This window comes from Thunnus thynnus, chromosome 3 (assembly GCF_963924715.1).
Source record: "Thunnus thynnus chromosome 3, fThuThy2.1, whole genome shotgun sequence".
Lineage (NCBI taxonomy): Eukaryota > Metazoa > Chordata > Actinopteri > Scombriformes > Scombridae > Thunnus > Thunnus thynnus.
Window position 1 is genome coordinate 4432242 of NC_089519.1, and position 16175 is coordinate 4448416.

The 16175-nt window shown below is 39.2% G+C and overlaps 1 protein-coding gene across 3 annotated transcripts in view; it reads left to right on the plus strand.

Moving 5' to 3' along the window:
• LOC137175748 (cytoplasmic phosphatidylinositol transfer protein 1-like) overlaps positions 1-16175 on the plus strand; it is an 81591-nt gene that overhangs the window by 61161 nt on the left and 4255 nt on the right. For 2 of the 3 annotated variants that reach the window (XM_067581602.1, XM_067581612.1), the window contains exons 3-7: positions 3307-3403; positions 6795-6866; positions 12516-12611; positions 13304-13459; positions 14240-14303. In XM_067581602.1, the coding sequence (XP_067437703.1) occupies positions 3307-3403; positions 6795-6866; positions 12516-12611; positions 13304-13459; positions 14240-14303 (485 nt within the window). Of the gene's footprint in view, positions 1-3306; positions 3404-6794; positions 6867-12515; positions 12612-13303; positions 13460-14239; positions 14304-15594; positions 15735-16175 lie in introns of all 3 variants that reach the window. The other variant, XM_067581621.1, reaches the window with a different exon arrangement.

Genomic DNA, 16175 nt, shown 5'->3' on the forward strand with positions numbered 1-16175 from the left:
ATGTTGGCAGGCACTGTAAAGTACTTTTAGTGGTCAGAAGACTAGAGAGGCGCTATATAAATGCAGCCCATTTAACATTTTTATTGATTTAACTAAAGCTTTTGAAACAGTTGACCGCTCTCTGCTTTTACACCAACTTTCTTCTTTGGTGTTTTGACAATGCTAGCTGCCTGTGGTTTCAAAATGATCTCTCTGAGAGGTCACAGTGGGTCAAAATGGGTAATCTGCAGTCCTCATTTCATTTCTCCCCATTGCAGAGGGAGTTCCCCAAGGTTCTGTCCTTAGACCATCACTTTTTATAAACAATATTATCTCTTCATTGTACAATCGCAACTTCCATCTTTACGCAGATGACACGATCCCTTATTCCTGTGTAGATTCTATTAATAAACAAACAAATTAATAAATAAAATAAAACAATAAGAACAATTAAAAGATTAAAAGCAATAACAATTACAATCAATAAAATTAGCAATTAAACCATGGAATTGACTCAGTAGTATTAATGAGGTATATTCCAAGTATGTGGGGCACAGTAACAGAAAGCAGATCTTCCTAACTCTATAACCATGTCTGTGAGCAGGTACAATGGCTACCAACATTTCAGTAAAGCAGGACTGAGAGATGGGGAGGCTTTTGTAAAATAGCTTTGTAAACAAATAGGAACAAATGCTGATCCCTCCTCGTTGACAGAGCAGACAGGCCAGTTTTTTTTTTTGGTAAATTAGACAATGGTGTGTCCCATAACTATAAAGTAATAAAGTAATGAATCTTCATGTGGAGTGATATACTGCATCTAAAGGTTTTGAGAGTGGAATTGGCCGCCTGCCCATAAATAATATCCCCGTAATTCAATACATATATTCAACAATTCTTTTTCTTGTGAATAAAAGGAAAACAAGATTTATTTCTAACAAGAAAGCCCAATTTCAATCTTAGCTTTGATAACAAAATGTCAATATGGAAAATCAAGTTTTTCATCAACCCAAACACCTAGATATTTATCTATTATGGTGTTATTAACAGAACAAATTCCAAAACTACCATAGTCAATATTTTTTGCATTCGAAAACAACATCCATTTTTGTCTTTGCACAGTTTAGGACGGGTTTCAAGTTATGAAGGTGTTTTTGAAGGAGGTTAAATGAAAGCGGTACATTTAGAGATTTAGAGTAGTGTATCCATCTCTGTTACAAATCAAAAATACTCACTATTGAATGGAAAAAAAGGAGGAAAACTTCATACACAAAGCAGAAAAAAACAACATCCGCAGCATATGAAAATAACCAAACTAAGACATGTTTCTGAGTTGATGAAATTCAGTAAATTAAACCAATATTTGTGCAATTACATCATATATTGTAAAATCAAGTAAGATAATTAATGAAATGAACAAAGTGATTTTATCATATCTAACTATTGTGCTGCCCCATTCAACTGGCTATCCATCTGGCTCTGCAACGACTAAACATTTAGCTTTGATTCACCAGCAGGGAAGTCAATCTGGACTCGTTCTGTCACGCTTCAACCACCCCATTAGCCCTCACAATCTGCCTAGCGCTGTACGTCACTATTTGGCCCGATCCCAATCCGACCTGAACATTGATTCCAAGCTTGTTCTGTCAATAACCTTCATTAAGAGTAGAGAGGGCATGGTTGATTTTATGATTGAATAAAGTGTTGCCTTTCCTTGGATGAGTTCAACTAAACTAGTTTATTTATTTTATTTTCATTTTTCTAAATACAAATGCCAGCTTTTGCGTGAAAAACTGGGCAGCCACCCACCCACCACGCTTACACGCTTGAACACTTGGCAACAGGGACTCTGTCGCAGCAGATAACTGGCAAAGATTTTTTTAAAAGAACAAGGAGGGAACGGGAGAATCAACAGATGGAGGTGTAGGAGGAGTGTCAGTCTCTTTTGTTGGGAGAGAGAGAGAGAGCCAGAGAGAGAGTCTGCCAATACACACAATGTGACCGTCGGAGGCTGTTTTTATTCGCAGCCGTCACGATGCAGTGGGCGCCATTTTTGTCCTTCTTAAGATTTTTTTTTTCTGTCAATCAAAGGAAGTGGAGATGAAGGCAGACTACATGAAAGCCTGTGTACTTGTGTATTTGACAAGTCTTATAAGTTCTCAATGCAGCTTCAGTTTTAGTCTTAGCAGAGACTTTAGATGAAGATCAGAGAATGCCAAACATGCAAACACAAAGTCCTCTGAGTGCACATATTGGCAGAATACTGTACCTCTATGAACAGTGAGCACATAGTAGATAATAACCCAAGTCTAGGGCTGCAACTAGAGGAATAGAGGATTAGAGTTTCATGCCAAGAGTTGGATGAGAAGATTGATACCACTCTCATGTCTGTACGCTAAATACAAAGCCTGCAGCTGGTTAGTTTAGCTTAGCATAAAGACTGAAAACAAGGGGAAACATGTAGCCTGGCTGTGTCCAAAGGTAAAAAATATTGGCTTACAAACCCCTCCAAGGCTCATTAATTAACACATTATATCTTGTTTGTTTATTTTCTCAATTAGTTGATTAAAGTAGTCAATGAAATATCAAAAACAATGAGAAAATTCTCCCCAAAACCCAAACATATTCCATATATTATATGACAAAGAAAGCAGAAAAACTTTTATTTTTCTACATTTTATTAAATGCAACAAAATGAACCCTTTCAACTCTTCACAAAAAAGTATTGAAATATCTAAATACAAGCTTTCAGAGATCATATTTTTGACAGTGAAATAATAGGTTGCACAAAACCAGCACTGTAGATATCACTCGCACTGAAATTGCTTTAAGAAAAGACCCTGTAACATCCAGAATGAACAGGATGAACGATTACAGCAACCAGTTATGATTTCCATGTACACATGTGCATCTGAGTATTGTTATAAGACAAAATCTGAACCTATCGTTTTAACCTACAAACGCTAGCAGACCAAACTGGGTCCTCTAAAATTACATTCAATACTAACACATACAAAACTCAGGATTATAAGATATGAGATCATTTGTTGGTTTTCAGTCTTTAGTTCCAGGTATGTTCAGTAAAGTCCTCAGATAACACGGAGCCTCATGTGCAGAAAAATGTGTGTTCCCGGCCTTTTAGGAAGGTCTCTGTTCACATCTTCCCTCAGTTTCAGTAATCTATACTGTGAGCAGATTTTCCTTTCACAAGTGGAACAAGTTTTTGATGATTGCTACAATATTGGAAGCAATTTCGCCCCCCGTCCCTACTTGGCTGCTACATGCTCACAGCACCTCCTCATCTGTTTCTGTCTCAATGTCTCTCTGCAGTAAATTACCCAGCTGGGCTCGAGCGGTGGTTCCTAAAATCTTCTACGTGACGGAGAAGGCATGGAACTATTACCCTTACACCATAACAGGTGAGCGTGTTAGCACACACACAGAGAGACAGAGTTTTAGCCGGACAGTCCATTCAATCAATGTGATGCAACTTTGATTCTCTGATCTCGCACATGTTCGCTCACCACACACACCATCATTTCTAATCCAGTTAGTTATTACAACACTAACATTTGTTTGGTGTAGAAACAGAGCTTATAATAGTTCAGGCTGGTATAACATAGCACAGCACTTTTTGAAAGGTCAGCTTCTCACAACTTGGGTACAAACACTTGACTTGATGTTTTATGGAGTTGGAGTTGTGTGAAAGGTTTTCAAGATGCATAAAGAAGAGCCATTACTAGCATCCGGTCAGTCAGATATTGCTAATTCCCACTGCATTTTTAAACATATGTTTTAAAAAAACACGCCTCCACCCTATCCAGTCCCTACGCAACTTCAGAGATGTGTTGTATAATTCAGGAAGCTTTGATGCTCAGTTTTCAGCTACTCCGTATGTAATTTCTGAAGGACATACAGCATGAATGTTTTTATCACAGCATGACATAACTATGAATGCATCCTGAACTAGATGCAGAAGAAGAGCTTTTATAGCATCCTAAGCAAAATGTAAATGAAATGTGAAATGTTGGGCAAAAAGAGGAGGGAGGCTTTTGCAACAGGGATCAATAAAAGATGACCTTTTATCTTTTTTATCACCAAGGTCATAAAAACCAAAAAAAACCCACTAGATTCACATTTGTGGGACCTTTTTAAAGATGACCAGATACATATGTGTGATGACGCACCAGTTACACTGTCAGTCACACTATTGCAGCTTTCTGTTCATCATCACGATGTGTGAAGACATGATGTGAGAACGCATAAACATGTTAGTGACATGGAAATGTGTTAAAGTTGACATTTTTTGTTTATACATGTTTACAGTTTGAAGTCATGAAGCAAACGGTCTCTTCTCACACTGACTGCGTGCAACGAGTGCAGCAGCGGTGGAATAAGCTTTAATTTGTAAATCACCAATATTACAAGCAACTAGTGGTGCAACGATTAGAGCTGCAGCGCCCGGAACATATTTCTATGATGCTTTAATGATCCTGATCTGAGGGAGAAGTGTTACAAGCTGAGGAACATAGATGAAAGGGAATTTCTTTTTGATGAGAGCAAATTAGAGAAAGGACAGTAGCAAGTCACTGAGGAGGGGATGATATGAGGTATCATATGTGATAGTCAGTTTTACTTCATGCTGGCAGTTTCTGGCCTTTTGAAAATTTGAGGAGGATGTATAACTTTCCATGTTTCTGTTCTGTTCCTCTTCTGCTCCAACCTGATGTCCATGATGTGTCTACCCCACCTACACCGCACGTCTGTAGAATACACGGTAAGTATCCATTCATATTTCACTGTCTGCTTTTTTGCATTTGTGAGAATGAGTGCAGAGTGCAAAACACACTTTTTTTTCACAACCAGTCAAACATGTTCTATGTGAAAAGTGCCCTGAGATAACCCCCTGTTGTGATTCAATAAAATTGACATGACTTGACAGCTTTTGGAAATCTTTGGAGCTAATCGAAGAGGTTTAGAAGAAATATAAGAAAATACATTGAATACTCAAGTGTCTTTATGATTTCAGTATGTCTGGCATGTGGGTGCAAAAAAACCGAAATAAAAGTAAGACATCTGATCATCAAAAGTAGCTCCAAGAAGAATATCCACTTCACTTTAACTATGGATGCACACATGACACAGGCTGCTTTACTCAACTGCAGTCCTACATACCATTAAAAAGTTAAACTAAATGGAGACTGCCGCATTTGACTATGAACTTAGTTTTTCATTCCATTGTGGAAATTTTGTAGGGCCTTTATATAGCGAGTAACATTTGCAGCAATAACTGATTTTTTTGGTTATGTGGGTGCAGTGGAACAAGCTGTGAACACAACATTCTCATATTATCACCTTTATAAAGCTGTTATGGTGAATGTGTTAGCAAACAGTGTTCTTATCTACACAGAAACCCCTAAAGGGGGAAAATACCTTGCCCTTTACCTGCTAAACGCTCCACTATGCTCACCAGCTAGCCGCTAGCTTTTCTGCCTGCTCTTTGCTGCTGGGCGGTTAGCGTACAGTGGGTTTATCACAGAGAAAATTGATGCCTGCTGTGGAAGCAGGTTGATAAAAGTGGCAAGACTCGACCAAACGGTACAATAACATCCTGGAAAACTAAAAGAATGAGCTGAAAGATGTTAAAACACTCTGTAGAGTTGAGGTGAACTGCAGAGTTGGGTGATAACTCCTATTTGTGTTTGTGTGCATGTGGAGGTTAGAGAGAGCTTGTGTTTAGTCTGTCATTGCTAAAGCCCCGTAAGCACTTCCACAATAAGAACAATACATTTCAGTCAGCTTGTCTTTAGTTTAAAGAATCTACAAACTGATAATGTGTCAAATAATACAAATGTATTCGCTCTATAAATGCAAAAAATGTATATATCAAAGCTTTTGTGGTTCACCCTTTTTAGTAGCTTTTTGAAATTTGTTTAATGCACGCTGCTGCTGCTGCAGCTGTTTGAAGTGTAGCTCCAGTATTTTGCTGTTACAGAATTTTTTTTCACAAAGGGATTAGGTTTGTTAGTTGAAAAACCTGCATCTTTATGTTTTCAATGATCAAAACAACTCATTATATCCCTGAACACACACACACACACACACACCAGTGGGCATGTCCGTGCTAATAAGCAGAACTGCCTGTGTGACCTTTGATTAACCCTTGAAAACACATGAAGCCGTAGCAGAACAAGCTGACACAGTTTTACGACACAAGACACACAAGCAATTAGGCTTAGCTCCGGCACGTCCGTAACGCAGAGTGAGAAATGTCGACGGCATGAGTCACACCGCTTTAGGGTGCAGGGATGAGGGTGGGGAAGAGGAAAATGTTGTGACAGCGGCAGAATGCTCGATATTGTCTTTGTTTATGTGTGGGAGCATCTTGTGATCATGTATGAGTCAGTGTAAATACACCCATGCTGAGATTATTTTTTAAGTAAAGGACTCACAAAGTCTTGAAGAATTGTTTTGGCTTTTGTCATTTTTTGACAAGGAGATGGAAATTGAAATACTGTTCTGTTACAGCCTTGAATTTTTTGTTTTGCACTATACAGGAAGACAGAAAGTTCAAACAGTAGTGTTGAAAGTAGCATCTCTTCCATAGAATACAGTTCCAACATAAAGTAACCACACCAAGTAACCACTTCTGCATTATGGCAGGAGGAGGTAAACAAGTCGTTACTTTCTGTCCACCACTTCTGCATTTATACTTTAAAGAATCTGAAAACAACAAAGATAGAAGTGACGTGTTATGTAGATTAGTTGCTTCTAATTTCCTTTACAAATTGTACACATTTTTCTTTTTTTATTCACAGTGCTCATTCCTGCCCAAGTTCTCCATCCACATAGAGACAAAATACGAGGACAACAAAGGATGCAATGATAACGTGAGTACACTTTGTTTTTATGAAAGGAGCTTTGAATGGCCATTCTTGGGATTTTGTGTGACTGTCTTGTCTTTTTCAATGATACTGTACGCTCTGACAAGGAGTGCACAATCAGTGACAGTTCATGCAACTGGGTTCAGTGGGAAATCCTGTTATAGCACGACCAGTACAAGGTTTTTGAGGCTGTTATATATATTTGAGAGATTAATCGAGTTTAATAATGTTATATTGGCCAATATATCAGGCACATTTCCAGGAGGAGGATGTGGGCTGGGCCGGTGTATAATGGTGCACATAATAGTGAGCCGATGACACATCTCTCTCGCTCTTGTTTTTGGCTGGACTGCAGCCCATAAACACGAAAGTCTGACTGACTGAGTGAAGTTACACCATTGGTTGGCCAACCAATGGTGTAACTTCACTCAGTCGCCTCGGCCGAGTGTCACCACTTCCTGTATCCATCCTTTCAAATTAAAAGCGCTCTAGTGTTTCATAAATGGTCCAACCATAAACTAAGTTTTGATCTAGTGCTACCGGCCCACTGGGATTTCTCCTGGTGCTTCCAATGGCCAGTCCAACTATATGATATGATGATCATAACAAGGAGGAAGTAGAAGTAACATTGCAAACAAAGTGTTCAGACCAGGCTGAAACCCTGGCTTTTGACTTGCAGGGAGCATTTTATATACGTTCATCTCAAATTTTGGAACTTTGACCATGTCTGACATAGACATCCTACATCCTAACAGTATTTAATAACAGATAATCATAAAAAACATCCCTTTTAAGGTATTGTGATGAAGGTATGTGCTGGACGTGACATTCTACAGCTGAAAAATAAACTTGTCAGTGCTAGCTGGTGACACTGTGTCTAAACTATCTCAAACATTTCATTGTCAAGATTTCTTGTTTCCCTTCAGCCAACATATTCACCGATACCGATATATCTGTGACAAGCTAATATCAGGCCAGCCAATCATTAATTGTAACACTCCTATACAGAAATCTGTATGCCAAAATACATCAATTTAAAACACAAAATATGACATAGCAGACACATGGTAGTAAACAAGACCTCTACAGAGGCTACATGAGTAAAACCATCCGAGCAAATTTTGGCAACTCATAGACGCTTCTGTGCGATCCATTGGTATCATAAAGCCAACTATACATGAGCTTTGAGAGTCTGCCAAAAACTGCTCCACTTGTTGGACAGCTAATTTCATTTGGGCTGTTGGCCTACTCGCTTTCTTTCTCTCTATATTTTACTCCACTCTCCAGTTTATGGGGGCATTAGTCATCAAATGAAAGGCTGCCATTGCCTGGACAGTGAGGAAGACGAATGGCAGGGTACTGTGCAACAGACAAATTGCTTGAAATATATCATGGCGGGCCCACCAGCAGGTTTATTTTACAGTGTCTTCATATTTTGCTTCACATTGTCAGTGATTTGCCATTTGTATATCGGACGAATGGCTCGCTCTGGCTCGAGTGTCACGTTGATGTGTCTCAGAATAGTTTACACATGTACTCATAAAGCACAGAAGGAGACAAAAATGGACAGACTGTCAGTGTGCATTAGACATGTAGCGATGTTATGGATTGATGCTTGTTTGGTTTGACAAGACAAGGTGACAGATCAAAGACTTTTTAATGAAATATAAAGAACAGAAATCGCCGAAAGCAAATGAGCTTCATGAGTAAAACTAAGACAAATCACAGTTTTGTTTTGCACAAGTGTGTGTGTTCCTCTGTGCATGTGTGTGTGTTATTCTATTAGATGCCAGACAGTTTGAGAAGCCTGTGGATAAGAGCGAAATAACAAGCACCACATAGATTTCATCGTCTACACTCACACACACACACTCACAATTGATGATACAGCTGCACTACTTTGTGTCACATCCTCAAGGCAAGCAAACAGAGGCCTTGCATGTTTTATGACATTGTATAACCAGGTCACGAGTATATGACGTGTCTTTGCTCCAAAGGAATGTTGTGAAATAATATGAATCCAGCTGTGAGTGCAGCTTTGTTTTGAAAATTTGATATAACAATGTGCTTTCCCCCCATGTGCATTCTAATAGTGTAACATACATCTGTCTGCTCAAGGTGTCTTTACAGTGTGTGTGTGGGTTTGTAGGCCTTAAAAAAAAAAAAGAACAGCTAAGACACAAAAGTAAGAAAACTTACCGAGAGGAAAAGACAGAGAGAAGAAAGGTAAAGGGGGGGGAACGGTGCAAATGAGGGAGGAGAAGACGTGCATGTGTGGTCAGGAAACGAGTGGGTGTGCGAGTGGACATCTTGCACCATTTCAATGGAGGGTGCAGTAACAGCACATGACATGCAGAATTCCACAGTACTATCCAATGTCAGACACACACACACACACACACACACACACACACACACACGTGCGCACACACTCATACTCACAACATGTGTCCTGAGGCACATGTTGAACTGTGTAATCTCTCAAAGGGCTCCTGAACTGCACACAGAACACATGTGTGTACATTTTTCAACTTTTATAACATAATTGACTTTTTCACTTTTCTTTTTTCTCTTATCGGTGTATCACACATGATACAACACGGGCCGTCAGATTTGGATGATGTATTGCATCACTCGCTCGCAGGGTTTGTACATGTCTTGAGCATTCGAAACGTTTTAAAGATACTTATGAACTATGATTTCATGTGTACACCTGCAGATCTGCAAACTTAACTTAGCTTAAAACTACTGAAGTCCACACTGCCCGAGATCCTTCTTTCCTCTCCTCAATCCATTCCTTAAATGATTTTCACTGTTAGTTGTTGGCCTTCTCCCTGTATTAGTCTCTCCCTTTTCATTCTTTTACTCTTTCATTCTCAGCCTCTTTCTTTGTTTCTGCACTGGAAAAGTCATTAGAATATTGTTTTCCTTTTAACAAACACATCAGTACAGAGCCCCTTTTAAAAGTCACAGTGGGATTTTTTTTTTTCCTAAATTACTTCCCTTGCAATGTTTTGCTTGTTTTGCAACCCGCTGATATGTAGAGCAACACCCTCAGCTGTGGCAGGTGAAGCTGCAAGTTTATACGTTGCAGCTAATTAGTTAAGATAACTAATGGGGGCTAGTTTATCTAGTTTTCTACACTGTGCGATGGCCTGCTGCTGCTGCAGTGGTTGTGATTTAGACAGGCTGTAACTGGGATTGTTGCAACATCTGCAGAGTGTAACCCGAAACTGGCAGTGTATTATAACTCTCTCAGGAACCGGCCCGACATATAAAAGGTTCCTGTGGATCGGGGAGAACACAAAATGTTGAAATCTAACGCAAAGGTACCATCAGCATGACCTTTCCAGGGCTGCGTACATTAAGTTGTGTCTATTAAAGTTCTTTTTGCTTTGACATATACACGAAAGAGCTACTGAAGATTTTCCCAGCTGCAGTGACTTATATTTTACCATAAAGGATTTTTCCATTTAATGGGTGCATTCATTTATAAATCAATCTTACTAAGTGATGCATAACTGTCCACTCCCCTTTCCTTCTCATCTCTAATTACACAATCCATTGTTTCCTCTCCAATTTTATCGCCTTTCCTCACTATCATCCCTTCCTCCTTCCTTCTCCCTGCCAGTCTCTGTCTGCGTTTCCACTCTTTTCTTCCCCCCTCTGCGACTCCATCCATCTCGTCTTACACACTATCTCGCTCATGCCTTCCCCTCCGTCCCATTATCTCGTTTCATTGTTTACCTCTTCGGTTTCTCCTCTCGTCCACCTCTCCCTTCAATCCCTGTCTCCGTTCCTGTCGCTCGGCTACACTCATGCACGTTGACATATCACCATTATTGTGCCAGCAGTGCACATCCACACTGCAAATGATAGAATGAACCCTCGGAAGGGAGAGAGAGAGATGGACGGGGAGAAAGAGGGAGATGTATTGAAGGTAATATATCTGTGGAGAGAAAAAGTTCACATTCAGTCGGTGGCAAAGCTCCAAAAAGATGGCAGGTCATGTAGCGACTGATAAAGTTGATGATGATGTAAATAATAAAAACAGAAGCTACGTTAGCCAAGATGTTTATGTCAAATGCTCCAGTCGTATCAACTCCCAATGAGAAAGTGAGGTTACAACAGAGGAGAGAATGACGCCTCTGTAGAGTCACATTATTACTTAAACTAATTTTCAACTGTCAGCTGCTGAAAAACCTCTCCTGCCTGCTGAGGAATTAATTTACAACCCAGGAAATAATGAATTTTGAGAAGAGTGACACAAGCAACTGCTCATTTGAAAGAAAGGAGACTGGCTGATGATAGCTTTCAAACCTCCGGCCGATAAGGCATGACGGAGAACTTAAGATTTACAGATGTACAGAAATCAAACATTACCTCATTTCAGTCACAGATACTTTGACACACAAAACGGTTTTTACAGGATTAGATTCAGAGAGAATAGGCTCTGCTCTTTGTGGGCGCTCTCAAAGATTAACGAGGGGAATTCTGCTTCCTGATATTTAAATCAACAATACCAAACTCTTCAACATAAAAGAATGCGATTGGAATGGCGGAGGGAACTGCAGCAGGAAGAAACTGTGTTCGTAGTGGTGATCACCCCACACTGCTGTATCTAGCCCACGATGTGTGACATCAGCAATGTCTTGATCTTGACATAGAGAGGAATATGTCACTTTAACTTTTGGTAGGAGCGTGAATTCCTGAACATAAAATATTTTTTTTTATCTGTTTCTTGAAAACTGTCTCACTCATTTAAATTTCCCAGCTGTCTGCCTTCAGTTAAACTAAAGACGAATCCATCAAATGAAGCCTGTGGCCTCCATCTTCACTCTAATTGCGCGCACAGATTTTTCCCTCGCAGCGATATGGCAGCGAGTGAAGGTCTCAGGAGATATGTGTGTGTATGATGTGTGTGTGTGTGTGTTTTTATGTTTATGTGTGTATTTATGAGTGTGAATGTATATTAATAGATTGCATTCACTATGACTGTTTATGACTACGGATAAACAGATAGATGGATGCATGTGATAATGTGAAAATGTATACTTTTAAGCTGGAACATTCTATTTAATCAAAAACTATTTTTAAAAAAAAAAGAATGATAAGAATAATAAAATGATAAATATAACTTATATTTGTACTGAACTTTACACAACAAAAGTGTTTCACAGGAAAACAGACAAAAACACTCAAATAGCAGAATAAATTTGGACAATATGAAAAAAGAATAAGTTAAAAAGATTAAAAATGAAGTAAGAAGGTTGTACAATCAGCTGACTGACTTTCTTGTCAACATATTACACAGTAATCGCTATCAGCACTGTCTCATTTAGAGCGAAGTAACAAATTGAAGACATGAACATAGAGCACCCCCTATTGGTTGTGTAAACAATTACAATGTGTTTTTAGTGGCTTGTGGGGTGATGAGGGGACACACAGTGACAGTCAAACCTTAGTTCATGTGAACCATTTTCAACTTTTCAGTCAAGCAAGTAGGTTTGCTAGCCACATACAGTATCCTGACATATCTGATGATGTCATTTGAAAAATACCAATTTTCTGAAGTGCACGTTTGATTTAGACTGATCTGATTGGCAGCCGCAGACTGCAGTATGACTTGGCAAACTGAACCGTGCTGTTTTTCAGATCTTCGACACTGAGCTGAAGGATCAGGAGAGGGAGGTGTGTTTCATCGACATCGCCTATGATGAGATCCCCGACCGCTACTATAAAGAGTCTGAGGTGAGTTTGTGTGTGGGTGTGTATGTGTGTCGATGCTCATTAACAGCAACAGCTCATTAACAGAACAGAACAGCACTGGATGAAGTGTAAGGAAACTGTGTTGTTGAATCTGGAGATGCATTAGTAAAACAATGTTATTTAGATGATTTAAATATTGTCAGATTGTTTTCTCAGTCTCAAAACTGTTTTATATTCTATAATAATTTATTAATAATGTTCTTTTATCCCTGTGAGGATCTTCATAAGGAAAATAATAATATAGTTGATATATTTTCTGTTAAATTTGTTGTTGAAGCCTAAACACTCACTCCAAAACAAACTCTGGGGACTTGAGACTTCAATCCCACTTGTCTAGCAGCTGCACTGGCTCCTTTAAATGCCTCTCCCATCTCACCCAGCATGCATCTGGAGTCAGAAAGCCTTTCATACTTCAGAGTCTGTGAAGTGAGAGAGCTGATAATTGTCATCAGAGCTGTTTGATAACAACTTGCCTCAGCTCTAATGAGCCCGGATAGAGATTCTCCAAGGACTGGGAGGGGTTAATGTGAATTTATTTAATACAAGCATGCTTCTAATATTAGGCTCTCCCTTAAGTCTGTCTCCGCTGAGGTTCAGAAACATTGATGCCTGAAGGTTTGAGTTAATTATTAAAACATTAAACGTGTGTGTGTGTTCATTTTAAATCATTACAGGACTTGCGATATTTCAAGTCAGAGAAGACGTCACGGGGTGTGCTTCAGGAGGGATGGAGGGACACCCAGGATCCCATCATGTGCTCCTACAAACTGGTCACCGTCAAGTTCGAGGTGTGGGGTCTGCAGACACGTGTGGAGCAGTTTGTACATAAGGTGAGAGCTCAGCCATGGGATGAATGTTCATTGTAATGAAGTAACGTATCACCCAGCGCAACAGTGTGGCTCATTGATGAGATTTTAATTAGTTTTTGGACAAAAATGAATGAGTAAGCTGTATCAGGCTTTGGCCACACAGGCAGTACTTGTTAGTAGGATCAGTTCATTTTTGGTTCTGGTCTTGTCATTTGATTTGTGATCAACAGAAAACTTGAGAATATCACCAGAGATATCCTGTAATCAAATCCCTAAAAATTCAATCAGACACCAAACACAAAAATGAATAAAATGTATTTTTTCAGCTGACTGAAGTTTTTTATCGTCTGTGCTGCCCTGAATGTCTCAAAGAATGCACCTTTATATGTCTAGTTTAATGGAAAAAGACAATAACAATAAACAAAACATATACTTAGCAGCATACATGATCAGTCACAACTTGTGACTAGTTCAACATGTTTGGTTCATCTCTTGGTTGCCAACTGGATATATTATTAAATTGAAATAGGTGATTATTTCATATCTTTTCATTGTTGTTAAATACCATCATGTCACTGTTATTTATATGTAGCTCTGCAATGTGCTGATCTACTCTGTGCTGGTGGATTACTTTTGCCACTGAGCTAAAAATCTCATTTAAACTCCAAAGACTAGATGAGTCCAACATCTGAATCTTGAATATTTTGATGTTAAACATGAATAAAAACTTTTGAATAACAAAGAAGATCATGTCTGTTATGTTAGTCACTATTTTCTGACTGTCACGGTGTTATCTTACAGGTGATTCGGGATGTGCTGCTGCTGGGACACAGGCAGGCGTTTGCCTGGGTGGATGAGTGGATTGGTAGGTCTACACACTCCTGCTAATTTACAGCCATTGGCACATTTCAGTCTGTCAGTCATCAACTATTTAATCTCACCAAGTTATCATGACTACATTGTCTACACATCTTATGTGCATTTGTATAGAACATCTTCATTTTATGAATCCAATAAAACCTTTCACAGAGGTTTTATATGCATATATATTTACAACCTTTCTTGAAGCGTTACATTTCTCATATTATATATATTATATACTTGTATAAATCACTATTGTGTGATTACTGTTCATTGACCAATCAGTGTGCATGTACAGTCACTCCACCTGCACCACTGTATCTAACCCTGTCATTGCCAGCCCTGCTCATTCTCCTACAGCATGGATCTTCCTCTTGGTGTGACCACTAACCCACTAACAACACTACTCTAGTTTCCAGTGTTTATCTTAAACGAAGCCTATGATAAAAATAACTTTTAAACAGCACCCTTTCATGTTTCATATCAGAGAAATAGATATATATATTCATTCAAGCAGACAAAGTCATTTAACTGTTTCACTATTATTGACTCTATTTGTCACATTGAAGCCAAATATAGCAAGGCAAAATGCCTGGCTTTGCATTCACTCACATTTGCGTGAATTGGCTGAAATTATATAAAGGAATAATTGGAAATTTACATCAGTGCGTAATGCACTTACTGAAACATGAAAGCTGCCTCTGTCTGTTTCACTGAGAGTCTGGTTGCACAAGAGTCGGCCCTGTTTGCACCCATAAGTAGCTGCAACACTTCCACTGACTCTCGAATGTTGAGCTTTTTCCGTAGCTGTAGGGCGTACAGATAACAAGTTCATTATCTTTGCCGTGAAACGTATTCCTCTCCTTTTCTCTCCTACCTTTATACCACTTCTCTCTCAATCTTTATACATGAGAACCCTTCCAGGTGTTGCTTTCTTGTGCTGCCAATAATCCAACCTTTTCTTTGGGTCTGGATTATTCGTGCTTTTGCTTAATCTTGAAACGTCCCTGAACTCATCCTTCCTTACCCTCCTTCTTCCTGGTGTGGCTTGGATTAGTCTAGCTGTCTCCTGTAGACGCTGGGAGTGGGTCATGGGAAGCTAGCACTTTGGCGTCTAAAGCTTTAACTTGAAAAAAGTTCTAATCATCCATTAAAAGCGCTATACTCACCCACGGAATGCACCTTTACCACCTAACCCTGTCCTTCCCCACTTGTCACTCAATTGGAGTGCCATTATAGAGGAGTTACCAACATTTCGACCCTCGTTCCATCCCTCCCCCCTCCCCTTCTTCCAGATATGACTTTGGATGACGTGCGGAATTACGAGAGAAAAATGCATGAGAAAACCAACATCAAAGTTTGCCATGAGCAGCAAGAGCATTCCACAACAAACCCATCTTCACTGGATGACATACAGATCCATGACAAAGCGAGCGTATGTGTCTTCTTCATTGTTTCTTTACCTCATTGCCACTCTCTATCTCATGTTTGAACCATTGATGACTTTCCCCTGAGGCAGTCACAGTTGCATATAACTGTCTACACTTCCATTCATTCTGTGCTACAATGAATGAAACTATGCAAACATGAATTGATGAGCTGTTGAAATGTGTGAAGAATATGATTTAAATTGCTGTATTGTACTTGCTTAACCTGCCTGGTTTGAAAGGTTTGAAAAAATCTAGAAAACATGAGGCAACACAAATGAACAGTATAAACATCTTGATTATTAAAATAACATGAAGTGAGCTGACAAAAATATTATTTAAATGTCTTCCTTTTAGCATTGTACTGACCTTTTTTTTTCTTGGTATACCCGTGGCTCCATTAATGACAGGTTATGGCGAGCTACAGTTCCAGCCTTCTAACCCTCTAA